Here is a 14,914-nt window from a genome sequence, read left to right on the forward strand (position 1 = left end):
GTGAAAGAATGATTCAAAATTAAAAACTATTTCAAAAAATTACTTAGAAACCCAAAACTAACATTTCAAAACAGCTATCCACCTTACATCGCAGAAATATGCATATGTGCAAGACTTAACGAGAAAATAACGAGAATAACAACGTGCAGTAAACGGTAAAACTGTTTGCACTATAAAGTGTGTTCATAATTAAGATAATACATTAAAACCAGTGTTGGGAGGGTTACTTTGGAAATGTAATAGGTTACAGATTACAAGTTCCTTGATTTAAAATGTAATAAGTAGTGTAACTTTTCATTTACTTTATTAAAGTAATGTAACTTATTACTTTTGATTACTTTTTGATTACTTTTCTAAATTTCTAATATTTTTAACTGCAAATCATTTTGAAACATTTAAAGCAGTGCAGTCAGACCACTTTTATTACACAACATTTTTTACCACATAAATAATTAAGTACTAGTAGTTACCACACTAGGTTGTTAGTTATCTTACAGTGTACAAAACAAAATGGCAACAGCTGCATTTAAAACAAAAAAAAAACGAGTCCATGAAACCAGGATGACATAATTAAGAAATTGTACACATAATACCGAATTGAGATTTAATAGTTTATTAGCTAACCAAATGCAAAGCTTTCACTAAGAAAAATTATCAAGTGTATAGCGCCGACTTAAGTTGCCCGGATTATTAGCTTTTATCAGTTGTTATCGGGGAATAACATACCTTGGAATGTCATGACTGACCAATCAGAATCAAGCATTCCACAGAGCAGTGTAATAATTTAATTTAAAGCACAAGAACCACAAATTTAGATTTAACACCTCTTACTTATTTGTTTTTAGATCATTTTAGATCATTCTGAGGTTAAGTTCAGATAGCTATCATACTGGTTTTGAAATCAAATGTTTGCATAGTTATGACAGGAAACACTGGCATCTAACAATGCCTTGGAAAAAAACTATTAATCTTAAAAACTAAAGTATATACATAAACCCAAATAGGAAATAAAACAGTTATCAAATAAGCATGTGTCCTATTCTGTTTCCTAAACTCCTGAAACACTGGTGTCTCATTTTAGAGCAGTCAATGCAGTTTATGAAAGAAGTCAATTAAATCTGAATGTGTGAAAAAATTAAAATGTAACCCCCTTTGTAATCATTAACATTTTTCAAAAGTAACTGTAATTTAATTACATATTTTTTCTCAGTAACTGTAACTAATTACAATTACATTTATTTTGTAATTAAATTACGTAATTCCGTTACATGTAACTAGTTACTCCCCAACACTGATTAAAACAATATGGTAAGAAACACCAGTTTGCAATGTCTAGCAGCAAAATGAGCTGTTTTGTACAACTAAGAATAGCTGAACGTGGAAGAGACCGAAAACCGGATCCATAAAACTTGCAAATTTTCCACGCCTGCTCTTACCGGGAAAAATAAGGTGGATAGGTCTGGGAAATTTCCAAATGTTAGGCCTAAATATCTTCCAGATTATAGGCTGTGTTAACCATATAGGAAAAATACCAAACAAGTGAATTGATTTCAGTGATCTTTTAGTGTTCAGGTTTGATCGTGCCTGAATGCTTTAGCTTTTAAAACAGCAGCAACAGGCAACAATCTGAATCATGATTAATAGACCTATGTGACAAACCCTATCTCTGCAGTTTTCATCATCTTGTCCCTTTGTTCTGTAGACATCACATGATCTCTTAAGACTGTAAAATCACATCTGGAACAGAAAATGTGATTAGTTTCATGTGAAGATAGCTGGTTTAACTGTTTTGGGGTTTTTTTTTCTCCCATAACACTCATTCTCTGAGGTGGTAACCACTGTTAACCCTGTGTGAGGGGCATCAGCTGGGAGCTCTGCAAGGTCATCATGGGAAGTGACAGCAGTCAATTTTTTAACCTGATTGGCTCAGCTGGAAATGGGGTTCGGCTGGGTGAAGGTTTGGCCACAGCAGCATCACCTTCTCCTTGTGGAAACCCTCAAGGGATGCTAAATTATGAATTGCAGAAAGAGACACAGCAAACCAGCTGTACGCTGAAAATATAACCATGCAAAGTGGAAAAGGTAATTCTTTCATTTTATTAGAGAAGTAGTTTAAGTACATAGCGTAAATAAAGAATAAAATTCAACACAAATATGAAAAAAAATGAAGAAAATAATATCTAAACTGATTTAAATCAATCAATAAAATAAAAAGCAGCATATTCAGCTGGTTTATGATCCTCTGAGGATTTGGTGGTTTGTTCCTAACCTTGAGATGGCAGCCTTCAGAGGTCTTCATTGTGAAATTGCTTATAAATATTAAATAACCTCAGAATCAAACAGTTTTGGCCTCAGTGACAGTTTCTCTTAAAGAGGACATCGGATGCCCATTTTCCACAAGTTGTGATTCTTTAGGGTCTTCACCTAACATACTTTGGTTAAAATTCCTCAATGGTCATGTAAAAACAACACCTTTTTCACCTTGTCAAAATCAGCTCTGTTCACAGCGACCTATTTCGGTGCATGTATCTTTAAATGATAATGAGCTACTGCTTACCACACCCCTCTCTTCTGTTTTTTTGTGTATTCGGTGGCACTTTATCATCAAAAACAAAACTAATCCACTGCATCCTCGATGGCTCTGATGTCAGGAGAAAATTAAGACTCTTATGTTCACTTTCACACTTTTAACTACAAAACACCTGCATTGCTTACGAGACATTGTTGTCGCTACTCCTACTCAAGTGTTGAAAAAATGGCGGACAGCATACAAGTGGCTAAGGACGGAAATATGGTAATACAGGACAGTCCGTCAGCAGTCGTAGGCAGGGCTTGAGAGGTATGACATCATACTGCTCAGAAAATCAAAACGGCTTGATAATTGAGACTGTTGACGTTTTCTGAGTGTTCGAAAGATGTAAATGGATTTTTATCATTGTAGTGTGGTTGTGTCCAAACACTGCTAAGACACATTCATATGCAAACCATGTAAAAGTGAATTTTGAATCCGATGTCCCATTTTAAGTATAGAAGCCTGTTCCACCACTTTTAAAAAATAAAAAAAGGTAATGAACTTTTTATCTCACAATTCTGACTTTTTTTCACAGAATTGCATGATATAAACTCACAATTAATGACGTTTTTTCTCAGAACTGCAGGTTATTAAGTCAGAATTGTGAGATATAAACTCCATTATGAGAACATATAATTTTCCCCTCAAAATTGGACTTTAGGACCGGCAATTTTTGTCAGAATTGCGAGACAGAAACTCGCATTTGCGAGAAAAAGTCAGGACTGTAAGTTTATATCTCGCAATTCTGACTTTATAACTCACAATTGCAAGTTTATTTCTTACAGTTCTGAGACAAAAAGAATTGTGAGTTTGTATCACGCAAATCTGACTTTGTAACTTGCAATTGCTTAGTTTATGTCTTATAACTCTGAGAAAAAGAAGTCAGAATTGCATTGAAAAAAGTCAGAATTGCGAAATATAAACTCACAACTGTAAGGAAAGTCAGAATTACGAGATATGAAAATTTATCTCGCAAATCGAGTTTGTCTCGCAATTCTTTATCGAGTTTTGCATTTGCGAGTTTATCTCACAATTCTGAGAAAAAAAGAATTGTAAGTTTGTATCACGAAAATCTGACTTTATAACTTGCCATTGTGAAGTTTACATCTTACAGTTCCAAGAAAAAGAAGTCAGAATTGCGAGATATGAAGTAGCAATTCTGAAAAAAAGAAATCAGATTTGCAAGTTAATGTCTCACATTAACCAGTTTATTTCTCACAATTCTGAGGGAAAAAAGGTCAGAATTGCGAGATTTAAACTCACAGTTGCATTTATATCTTGCAATTCTGACTTTATAACTTGCAATTGCGAGTTTATATCTCGCAATTCTGAGAAAAAGTCAGAATTGCGTGAAAAAATGCTGAATTGTGAGATTTTAATTTGTAACTACAATACTGGGAATTAGGAGTTATAAAGTCAGAATTGCGAGATTCAAACTCAATCTTACAATTCTGAGAAAAAAAGTCAGATTTGTGAGTTTGTCTCGCAATTCTGACTTTACATCTTAAAACTGAAAGTTTATATCTTGCAATTCTGAGAAAAAAAGTAAAAAAAAAGTGCAAGTTTTTATCTCACAATTTTTACTTTATAACTCGCAATTTCGAGAATTCAGAGTCTTTTTTGCCTTCACAATTGGACTTTATAACTTGCAATTGCAGTTTATATCTCACAATTCTAAGAAAAAAAGTCAGAATTGCGAGATATAAACTAACAATAGTGAGAAAAAAATTCTGACTTTATTTCAGAATTGCATAAAAAAAAGACAGAATTGCAACATACAAACTTGATTTGGGAGAAAAAGTCAGAATTGCAAGTTTTTAATCTCTCAATTCTTACTTTATAACTAGTGAGTTTATATCTCTCAATTTCTTATTCAGTGGCGGAAACGGGCTTCCATATGAAAGTCAGTCAGACACAGAAAAAAAGAGGGACTACTTTCTGGAGTTATTTTGCAACGCCATCAATCCTAAATGTAATAAAAGAGCTGGATTTTAGGATACATCACTGACTCAATAGTAAATGTATTGCAAAAACACACTTCAGCATCAGTTTAGTTGCAGTCACATTTATTCGGATGAAAATTGCTCACAGTTGTAACGATACATGTTCTTCTGAATGAATAATTTAATAAACAACAGAGGTTGTTTTCAGGAAGAAATGCTTATTTTACAGTGAAATCAGCAGAACTTTATGCTGCCGACATGTGCATGACATAGATGTGCGTGTTGTAATTTTGTCAACAAACCTGGAAAATGGTAAAACACTGTAATAACACTGACAGTAACATGAAAACATTCATTCCCCCCTCCCCGCCCCAGTCTATACATATTTAAATCTATCCACATATTAAATAACTTTGTTATTTAAGATTATACACATAGACAAAATACAGAATCACATGTACATGTGTTGACGATGAATGTTAGATTTGTCTCTGGTAAGTGCATGGTATAATGCCCCTCTTATGAAAAGGAATATTATTGCATTTCTTGTATGATTTTTGTATTATCGGCAGTACTAGTAGAATTCGTTCGTTTGAGCGATGAGGTCTCGTCTCGGCTTGGAAATGAGTCTTGTAGAGGAGACAGATGCCCTGCCACTCGGAAACATTGTGAAAACAGCACTATACAGTTATATTATTTGCAACGTTTTAACAAAATATACGTTTACTATTATTTGCATGGTCGAGTGCTACACAAAATGAGATAAAGCTTTGTAATAATCATTTTCAAAACGCAAAAAAACAAAAAAAAACAAAAACAAACAAACAGTCCAGATCAACAAGTGAATTTTTGAATATGGACGTGTTTCATATGAAAAAGTTCAGGCTAAAATGAGCACTCCTGGCTCTTATGTTTTTAGGGAAATCTTGCCGTAAAATTCACAAAATGAGAAAACTGTTCATAAAAGTTCATTTAAAAATATTGGTCACTGTTCGTAAGTAGTAAATGTTAACATCAAGTATTATACGAAGTGATGTGGAGAACATTTTGACACAGACACTGAAAAAAGCTGATAGAACTACATTTGCATCTTCTGTCAGAAATTGCTTCTTACTATTATGATATTTGAACTATGCCAGCAAATGAATATTTATCATTTATGCATAATAAAAAAAGAATGAGTTTTATATAATAAACAACACTGAGGCTATAAGACAAGGAATTTCAATAGGATCTACTTTCAAAAAAATATAAAACATACAAAATACACTCTAACTGGTTGAAAACAAAAGTAACCTTAATTTTGTTTCATTTCTATAGGTGTGAAACTACAATTTGACTACAGTTGGACTGGAAAACACACAACCCAACAATCCTCCTTGTGGGTGACAAATTCAGACGCACATATTCAGATGCTCCAAACAAACATCTCCACACACACACATATATTTAAAAAAAAAAATCATGTAAATACAACAAGGTGCCTCAGCACAGACTGGCACACACAGACCTACAGAACAGAAGCATTTAGTGGTGCTTGTAGTGTGGCACGATACAGAGTGTTTTGAAATACGTCAACTCACAAACTCGTCTCTCTATCCAAATCTGTCTCCTTCTCTTCATCAGCTCTTTTATGTCCAATGGCAACTTCAACCGTTGAGCTGCAGAACAACAGAGAAAGACTCACATTATCATGGAGAAAAACACACTTTGATAGTCCAAAAGCAACATGAGTGTGTTGTTGTCGTAAACGAATACAAACCGTTTTAGTGTGAGCTCATTCTTTATGATCAAAAGACAAAGCAAGATTATTGATTTATTAGTGCTGTCAATTAATTAAAATATTGAATTGATTATTGTAATTAATAACTAAATAATTCATATTTAATTATTAATCATTCAATATTTAAATATGTTTTAATAGATATTTAAATGTTAAATAATATTAAACACCTCTTTTACAATTAACCTGTTAATGCATTTGATTCTTTTTTTGGAAATAAACATGCAATTATTATGTTGATAACTCTCAAGTGGAGGATATATGCATATCTAGATATAATCATTCTAGACTTAAAGGGATAGTTCATCCTAAAAATGAAAGTTCTATCATTAATTACTCACCCTCATGTTGTTCCAAACCCATAAGACACAACACAAATTCAGCTTTTTGCTGAAATCCGAGAGCTTTCTGACCCTGCATAGACAGCAACACAACTGACACATTTAAGGACCAGAAAGGTAGTAAGGACATTGTTAAAATAGTCTATGTAACATCAGTGGTTCAACCATAATGTTATGAAGCTATGAGAAAACTTTTTGGGCTTAAGGAAAACAAAAATAACTTTATTCAACAATTTCTTTTTTTCCGTGTAAGTCTTTTGTGCATGTTCAGAGGAGTACCACAATGCATGCTGACACAGAACAGAAGAAAAAGTCAAAAGCTTCATAAAATTGTTATTTTTGTGTTTTTTGCACACAAAATCTATTTTCGTAGCTTCATAAAATTAATGTTGGACCTTACTACCTTTGAACGTGTCAGTTGCGTTTGCTGTTTATGCTGGGTCAGAAAGATCCGGGGTGTCATCTATAATATCTCAATTTGTGTTATGAAGAGGAGCAAAGGTCTTACGAGTTTGAAATGACATGAGGGTGAGTAATTAATGACAGAATTTTCATTTTTTGGTAAGCTATCCCTTTAAATCTCACTATAGAAAAAAATGGATAATTTTTGTTAAACAGGCCATATGGGTTTGATATATACTGACCAAAACTATTAATAAACGTATTATAAACACTTTTGTTTTTGCCCCCATTTTTCATGAGCTGAACTAAGATCTAAAACTTTTTCTATGTACACAAAAGGCCTGTTTCTCTCAAATACTGTTCACAAATCTGTCTAAATCTGTGTTAGTGAGCACTTCTCCTTTGCCTAGATAATCCATCCACCTCACAGGTGTGGCATATCAAGATGCTGATTAGACAGCATGATTATTGCACAGGTGTGCCTTAGGCTGGCCACAATAAAATGTGCAGTTTTACTGTATTGGGGGGTCCGGTGGGGTCCGAAAACCAGTCAGTATCTGGTGTGACCACCATTTGCCTCACGCAGTGCAACACATCTCCTTTGCATAGAGTTGATTGTGGCCTGTGGAATGTTGCTCCACTCCTCTTCAATGGTTGTGTGAAGTTCCTGGATATTGGCAGGATATATACGCCGGTCCAGAGCATCCCAAACATGCTCAATGGGTCACATGTCCGGTGAGTAGCCATGCAAGAACTGGGATGTTTTCAGCTTCCAGGAATTGTGTACAGATCCTTGCAACATGGGGCCGTGCATTATCATGCTGCAACATGAGGTGATGGTTGTGAATAAATGGCACAACAATGGGCCTCAGGATCTCGTCACGGTATCTCTGTGCATTCAAAATCCCATCAATAAAATGCACCTGTGTTCGTTGTCCATAACATACGCCTGCCGATACCATAACCTCACCGCCAACCATGGCCCACTCGATCCACAACGTTGACATCAGCAAACCGCTCACCTACACAACGCCATACACGCTGTCTGCCATCTGCCCTGTACAGTGAAAACCGGGATTCATCCGTGAAGAGAACACCTCTCCAAAGTGCCAGACGGTATCAAATGTGAGCATTTGCCCACTCAAGTCGGTTACGACGACGAACTGCAGTCAGGTCGAGACCCCGATGAAAATGACGAGCATGCAGATGAGCTTCCCTGAGATGGTTTCTGACAGTTTCTGCATAAATTCTTTGGTTATGCAAACCGATTGTTGCAGCAGCTGTCCAGGTGGCTGATCTCAGACGATCTTGGAGGTGAAGATGCTGGATGTGGAGGTCCTGGGCTGGTGTGGTTACACAGTTGTAAGGCCGGTGGATGTACTGCCAAATTCTCTGAAACGCCTTTGGAGACGGCTTATGGTAGAGAAATGAACATTCAATTCACGGGCAACAGCTCTGGTGGACATTCCTGCAGTCAGCATGCCAATTGCACGCTTCCTCAAAACTTGCGACATCTGTGGCATTGTGCTGTGTGAAAAAACTGCACATTTTAAAGTGGCCTTTTATTGTGGCCAGCCTAAACCACACCTGTGCAATAATCATGCTGTCTAATCAGCATCTTGATATGCCACACAGATTTAGACAGATTTGTGAACAATATTTGAGAGAAACAGGCCTTTTGTGTACATAGAAAAGTCTTAGATCTTTAAGTTCAGCTCATGAGAAACGGGGGCAAAAACAAAAGTGTTGCGTTTATAATTTTGGTCAGTGTATAAATAAATTATATTCAACATACAGAATTTACTGAGAAACATTATCAAGTTCTACTAGGTATTATGTGTGTATTGGTTTGGCCTATATTATAGGGCCAAAATTGGCTTCACAATGACTTATTGTACATTATGAGTACATTCTAACTATCCCTGTAATGCAAAAGGCTAAATAAACATACTAAACAATGTTTTATTAAAAACAGTTCAAATCAGCTCTGAATATTCAAAATCACACAACAGAGTGAAACAGTTATGTCAGTGTTAAAACAAAAAAGAAACAGCATGAAGGACATTTAATTAATTGCATTTGTTAACTTTGACAGCCCTGTTTTCCGTGACTAACTGACCTCAGTGAGTTAAAGGCATAGTTTACCCATAAATAAAAAAATTGTTAAAAATGTACTCACCCTCAGGCCATCCCAGATCTAAAAGAATGTTTATTCATCAGAAAAGATTTGGAGAAATTTCGCAATGCATCACTTGCTCACCAACGGATCCTCTGCAGTGAATGGGTGCCATCAGAATGAGAGTCCAAACAGCTAATAAAAACATCACAATAATCCAAAAAATCCACAACTCCATTTCATCAGTTAATGTTTTGTGAAGTGAAAAGCTGTGTGTTTGTAAGAAACAAATCCATCAAGGCCAAAAAAGTCCATAATCCGTATCTTCATCACCTCCAGTGAAAAATCTCCACTTGTCCTCTCACATCAAAATACACAGATACATAATTGCAACTGTTTTGCCTGTATGCAGTGCTTGATGTGTGCCTATTCCTCCCCTGATTCAGACACTTTTTTCACCTGAAAAAGAAATATTATGGGCGGAGGACTCATATTTTAGCTAGAATCAATGATTTAAAGTTAAAAACAGCTTAATGATGAAATTGTTTCTTTTGAAACATAGCTTATTTACTTCACAAGACATTAACTGATGGACTGAAGTGGTGTGAATTACTTGTGGATTATTGTGATCTGCTGTTTGGACTCTCATTCTGACGGCACCCATTCACTAGAGAGGATCTATTGATCCAGCTGATGATTCTCCATCTTGGATGGCCTGAGGGTGAGCACATTTTACCAAATTTTCATTTTTGGGTGAACTATTTCTTTAAAATTGTGCATGCGCTAAAGTTTGACCTTTGACCGATTCGAAAGTCATGCTTTTCCATGCATTGAACATTAAACAAATACACACAAACATGCACACAAAGTCCAAAATGCTCTGAAACAAAGAGCTTGAATCTCATAATGTAATTCCAGTGGTTTTAGTACGATGCCCTTTGTAACGCCTGAAATTATTTAATTGTTGTTAAACTCTGGTGAGGAAGATGCAACGTTTAACATGAACCATAGCACCAAAAGATGGAGGCCAGACACCCACAGCACTACAGTATATACAGTGATCGTGCACAGACGGGTTGGGTTGCGTCTTACCTTTGGATATCAGCATCTGGGACATTAGGAGAGGGAGCTTATGAGTGACAGGGATGAAAAATTCAGTCATGATATGAGCCTGATATTCACACTTCCATTTAAAAGAGAACAGCATGTTTGAGGAGTTCACTAAACAGATTACTAATTGAATGTCACCATGATGAAATGTAGATTCTAAAGGATCCTCATTGGATTAAAGATGACCCATTTTATTCAATGATCTTGGAATTTCACTTGGAATTTATTCCAAATTAGGATAAAGATATTTAAGCAATCCTATATATTCATTTAGCATTTTTAAGTAAGAGGATTTCATAAAAGGGCTCAGATATGACCAAACTCAGCTCTAATAATGAAAATGTAGCCTACTGGAGTCACACCCCTGTGGACTGTTTCATTGGTTTTTCCCTTGTATGCCCTTATTTGGTCTTTCCTGTTCCATTTTCTATTATGACGTCATTGTTTAATCATTCACACCTGTCCTCATCTCATTAGCCTGGGTATTTAAGTTTGGTTCAGTTCCTTGTTTGTTTGTCGGGTCTTAAAGTCTTTCAGTGTTTATTTTTGTTGTGTCTGTGTGTGGATTCCCTGCTGTTCCTGTTCCTGTTCCTTTGTATGGATTATATTATTAAAGTGCATGTTTCTGATTTCCTCGTCCCTACTCCTCATTCCAGCACACGACGCATGTGACAACTGGATGTTTAACAGAGTTTTTAAAGTAGGATTTTAGTTTAATGTTTCATAGGAGGAATAAAACATGCTGCAAGGTGAGGGTCTTCACTACTGAATCAAGAAACTGAACGTGTCCCATTAAGATTATCCTAATGCAATGTTTGCAGGTGCATGGTGAGATTAAAGTGATATGTTTGAATACTGTCATGTGTGCGAGAGAATATACTGAGGGAATATTAAATCCAAACCTTTTTGAGCTTTGATCTTTGTTGGTGCTGTCAGTGTTGAGGCCTTTCCAGATATTTCCAAAAGACGTCTTTGTCATTTCGTCTGAAATGTTGACTGTGGATGGATCGTCCCTTGATGAACGCAAACACATTTTTATGCAATTTTTAATCTCAGACTATTGTTGTTTTATCATATGTTTAGAAAGAAATTAAGAGGAGGCCATCTAAACATTTTTCAAAAAATAAATGATACACAAATTAAAATACACTTTTTGATGTTGCCTTTTATATTAGTATTATACTAAAAAATCCTTCCTTAAAAAATGAATACACTACTATTCAAAATGTTGGGTTGGTATAAATAAATACATTACAAAATATTAATAATATTATTCATTATACATTATGAAAAATTATTTAAAATAACAGTTCTCTATTATAATATATTTTAAAATGTAATTTATTCCTGTGATGCAAAGCTGAATTTTCAGCATTATTAACCCAGTCTTCAGTGTTACATGATCCTTCAGAAATCATTTAAATAAAATAAAATGAAATAAAATAATTTAAACTATTAAACAATTTTTATGCAATTTTTAATCTCAGACTAATGTTGTTTTATCATATATTTTGAAATAAATTAAAAGGAGGCTGACGTTGTATGACTTTTATATTAGTATTACACTTCCTTCACTAAAATTCTTCCTTAAAAAATAAATACACTACTGTTTGGGTTGGTATGAAAAAGTACTTTACAAAACAGTAATATTATGAAAAATTATTTTAACTTTAAATAACAGATCTCTATTGTAATATTTTAAAATGTGATGCAAAGCTGAATTTTCATCATCATTACTCAGTACTCAGTTTTCAGTGTTTCATGATCCTTCAAAAATCATTACAAAATAAATAAAATTAAATAAAATTAAATTATAAAAAAAAAAATTATAAATTAATATGATTAACTATTAAACTATTTTATGCTATTTTTAATCTCAGACTATTGTTGTTTTATTATATATTTTCAAATAAATTAAGAGGAGGCCATCTAAAAAAAAATTAAAAAAAAATAGCTGCACAGCTATAAATGATGCACATTAAATGAAATTACACTTTTTGATGTTGTATGCCTTTTAAATTGGAATTACACTAAAAATCCTTCCTTAAAAAATAAATACACCACTGTTTAAAACTTTAGGCTGGTATGAAAAAATACATTACAAATCAGTAATATTATGAAAAATTATTATAATTTAAAATAACAGTTCTCTATTATAAAATATTTTAAAATGTAATTTATTCCCGTGATGCAATGCTGAATTTTTAGCATCATTACTCCAGTCTTCAGTGTCACATGATCCTTCAGAACTGACCAAAACTTTTGAATGGTAGTGTATGTTTTATAAAAAAATGGATAGATTTTTATATATATAATATTTTATAATCACTGAATTAATATAAATACTCTAACAAAACTAGATTTAAGGGTTAGATCAGATAGAAATGGTGATATATTTTTTTCTACTTACTTACAATGCCCCTCTAAGGGCACTTGTACAATTCCTTCATCCTCCATCAAGACACACTGATTCTCCTGAAAGAGAGAAAAAGAACATGTTGGTGATCTGTCCTTTTAAAATACTGTCTGCAGTGGTTGGTCTTTGTCGGCCAATGGCGTCGTCGCAGGCCGCAACCAATAGCAGTGTGTGTTGGGGGGTGGTGGTACCTCTTGTTGTGCATCCTCCATTTTTTTCTTCTTGCTCTCGGGCATGAGGTCATCAAGCCAGCTGAGATCTCGCTTAGAGAAGACAAAATCCAACAGCTTACGGATGAACACAAGGGCTAAGACCTGTAAAAAAAAACACACACAGATATAATTTGAGATCTTGCATATAAACATATGTGTGTGTGTATGTATGTATGTATATTTATATAACACATATAAATACATCTTACCATCATAGGAAAGACTATGGCAGCTCTGGAGGTTTTGATGACCCAGAGAAGCACCAAGCAGCTGAGCTGGATGATGGTGAACAGGTGAACTTTTCTCAGTGGGACGTGTCTCAGGTAGATAAAATCAGGCTGGTGTTTAGCCGGCATCCCAAACAGCTTCAGACGATCAAAGAACTAGACAGCAAACGCAAACAGAATTAACACGGTCAGAACTGCACAATATGACCCCATAAAGTATTTGGACACAATTCAGTGTTGTTAACAAAAAATAAAGCTAAAGATAAAACTATTAAAAAATTAATATTAATATGCAACCAATAATTTATTGATTCAATAATATTAGATTTTAAAAAAAAAAGTAAAAAAAACCTACGCAAATTAGAAATGCTGACTTGGCAACCAAGTGAAGTAAAATAAATTAAAGCTGAAGTACTAACAATAAATAAAACTGAATAAAATAAAATAAAATAATTTAAACTATTAAATTAAATTACAAAGTTAAATGGAAATATATATAAACTAATAATAAATGACAAAAGCATATAAAATTACAAAAATGTAAACTAGAATTAAAGATAAAACCTATTTAAAAAAATGTATATAAAATTGAATATTATTATGCAATCCATATAAATAAATAAGTAAATAATATTACATTAAAACGTAACTTTAAAAAAACTACAAAATTAGAAATGCTGACTTGGCAACCAAGTGAAATAAAATAAGTTGAAGGTGAAGTACTAAAAACAACTAAAACAAAAACTGGTAAAATAACATTAAATAAAATAAAATAAAAGCTTAAATTATAAATTATTATTTATAATTTGAGCTATTAAACTATTCAATTAAATTACAATATAATATAATTAAATAATACAATCAAATTACGAAGCTTAAAATTTCAATTACAAACCTAAATGGAAACATATAAAAACTAATAAAATAACAAAAAGCACAATGAAATTATTACAATTTAAACTATAATTAAAGATAAAACTATTAAAAAACTGTTATTTTTGTTTAAAAAAAAAGAATATTAATATGCAACCAACCAATCAATCAATCAATATATGAATAAATAATATTAGATTAAAAAATAACTTAAAAAACAACGAAAATTAGAAATGCTGACTTGGCAACAAAGTGAAATAATTAAAGCTTAAGTACTAAAAACAGCTAAAACAAAAACTGAACAAATAAAATAAAATAATTCATCATTTGAACTGTTAAACTATTACATTAAATTACAACAGCTAAATGGATATATAGATATATATATATATATATATATACACACACAGATATATATATATATATTTAAAAAAAACTTTAAAAAACAATGAAAATTAGAAATGCTGGGAAATAAAATACGTTAAAGCTGAAGTACTAAAAATAAGACAAACAAAAACTGAACAAAAATAAAAATAAAATAAAATAAATAAAAAAAAAGCTTAAATTATAAATTGTTATTGATAATTTAAACTATGAAACTATTAAATTAAATTACAAAGCTAAACGGAAATATATAAAAACTAATAAAAATGACAAAAGCACAACAAAATTACAAAAATGTAAACCAATTAATCAATCAATCCATCAATATATAAATAAATAAGTAAAGTATTATTAGATTTACAAAAAATAACTTAAATACTTAAAAATAAACCATGAAAATTAGAAATGCTGACTTGGCAACCAAAACTGAACAAATAAAAAAAAAAATAATAAAATAAAATAAAAAATAAAATAATTAATAATTTAAACTATTAAATTACAAAGCTAAATGGAAATATATAAAAACTAATAAAAA

At 32.8% G+C, this 14,914-nt stretch overlaps 1 protein-coding gene across 5 annotated transcripts in view; it reads right to left on the bottom strand.

Annotated features, from left to right (window-relative positions):
• Nucleotides 1-4,622: 4,622 nt before the first annotated feature.
• The window catches only part of slc4a10a (solute carrier family 4 member 10a), a 57,566-nt gene continuing 47,274 nt past the window's right edge, over nt 4,623-14,914 (bottom strand). For 3 of the 5 annotated variants that reach the window (XM_051122422.1, XM_051122425.1, XM_051122424.1), the window contains 6 exons: nt 13,105-13,278; nt 12,875-12,997; nt 12,678-12,742; nt 11,170-11,280; nt 10,250-10,286; nt 6,114-6,176 (listed from right to left, as the gene is read on the bottom strand). In XM_051122422.1, coding sequence (XP_050978379.1) covers nt 10,274-10,286; nt 11,170-11,280; nt 12,678-12,742; nt 12,875-12,997; nt 13,105-13,278 — 486 coding nt within the window. In that variant the 3' untranslated portion in view covers nt 6,114-6,176; nt 10,250-10,273. Of the gene's footprint in view, nt 6,177-10,249; nt 10,287-11,169; nt 11,281-12,677; nt 12,743-12,874; nt 12,998-13,104; nt 13,279-14,914 lie in introns of all 5 variants that reach the window. The other 2 variants (XM_051122423.1, XM_051122426.1) reach the window with 2 other exon arrangements.

The sequence above is a fragment of the Labeo rohita genome, chromosome 11 (genome assembly GCF_022985175.1).
Source record: "Labeo rohita strain BAU-BD-2019 chromosome 11, IGBB_LRoh.1.0, whole genome shotgun sequence".
NCBI classification, from domain to species: Eukaryota; Metazoa; Chordata; class Actinopteri; order Cypriniformes; family Cyprinidae; genus Labeo; species Labeo rohita.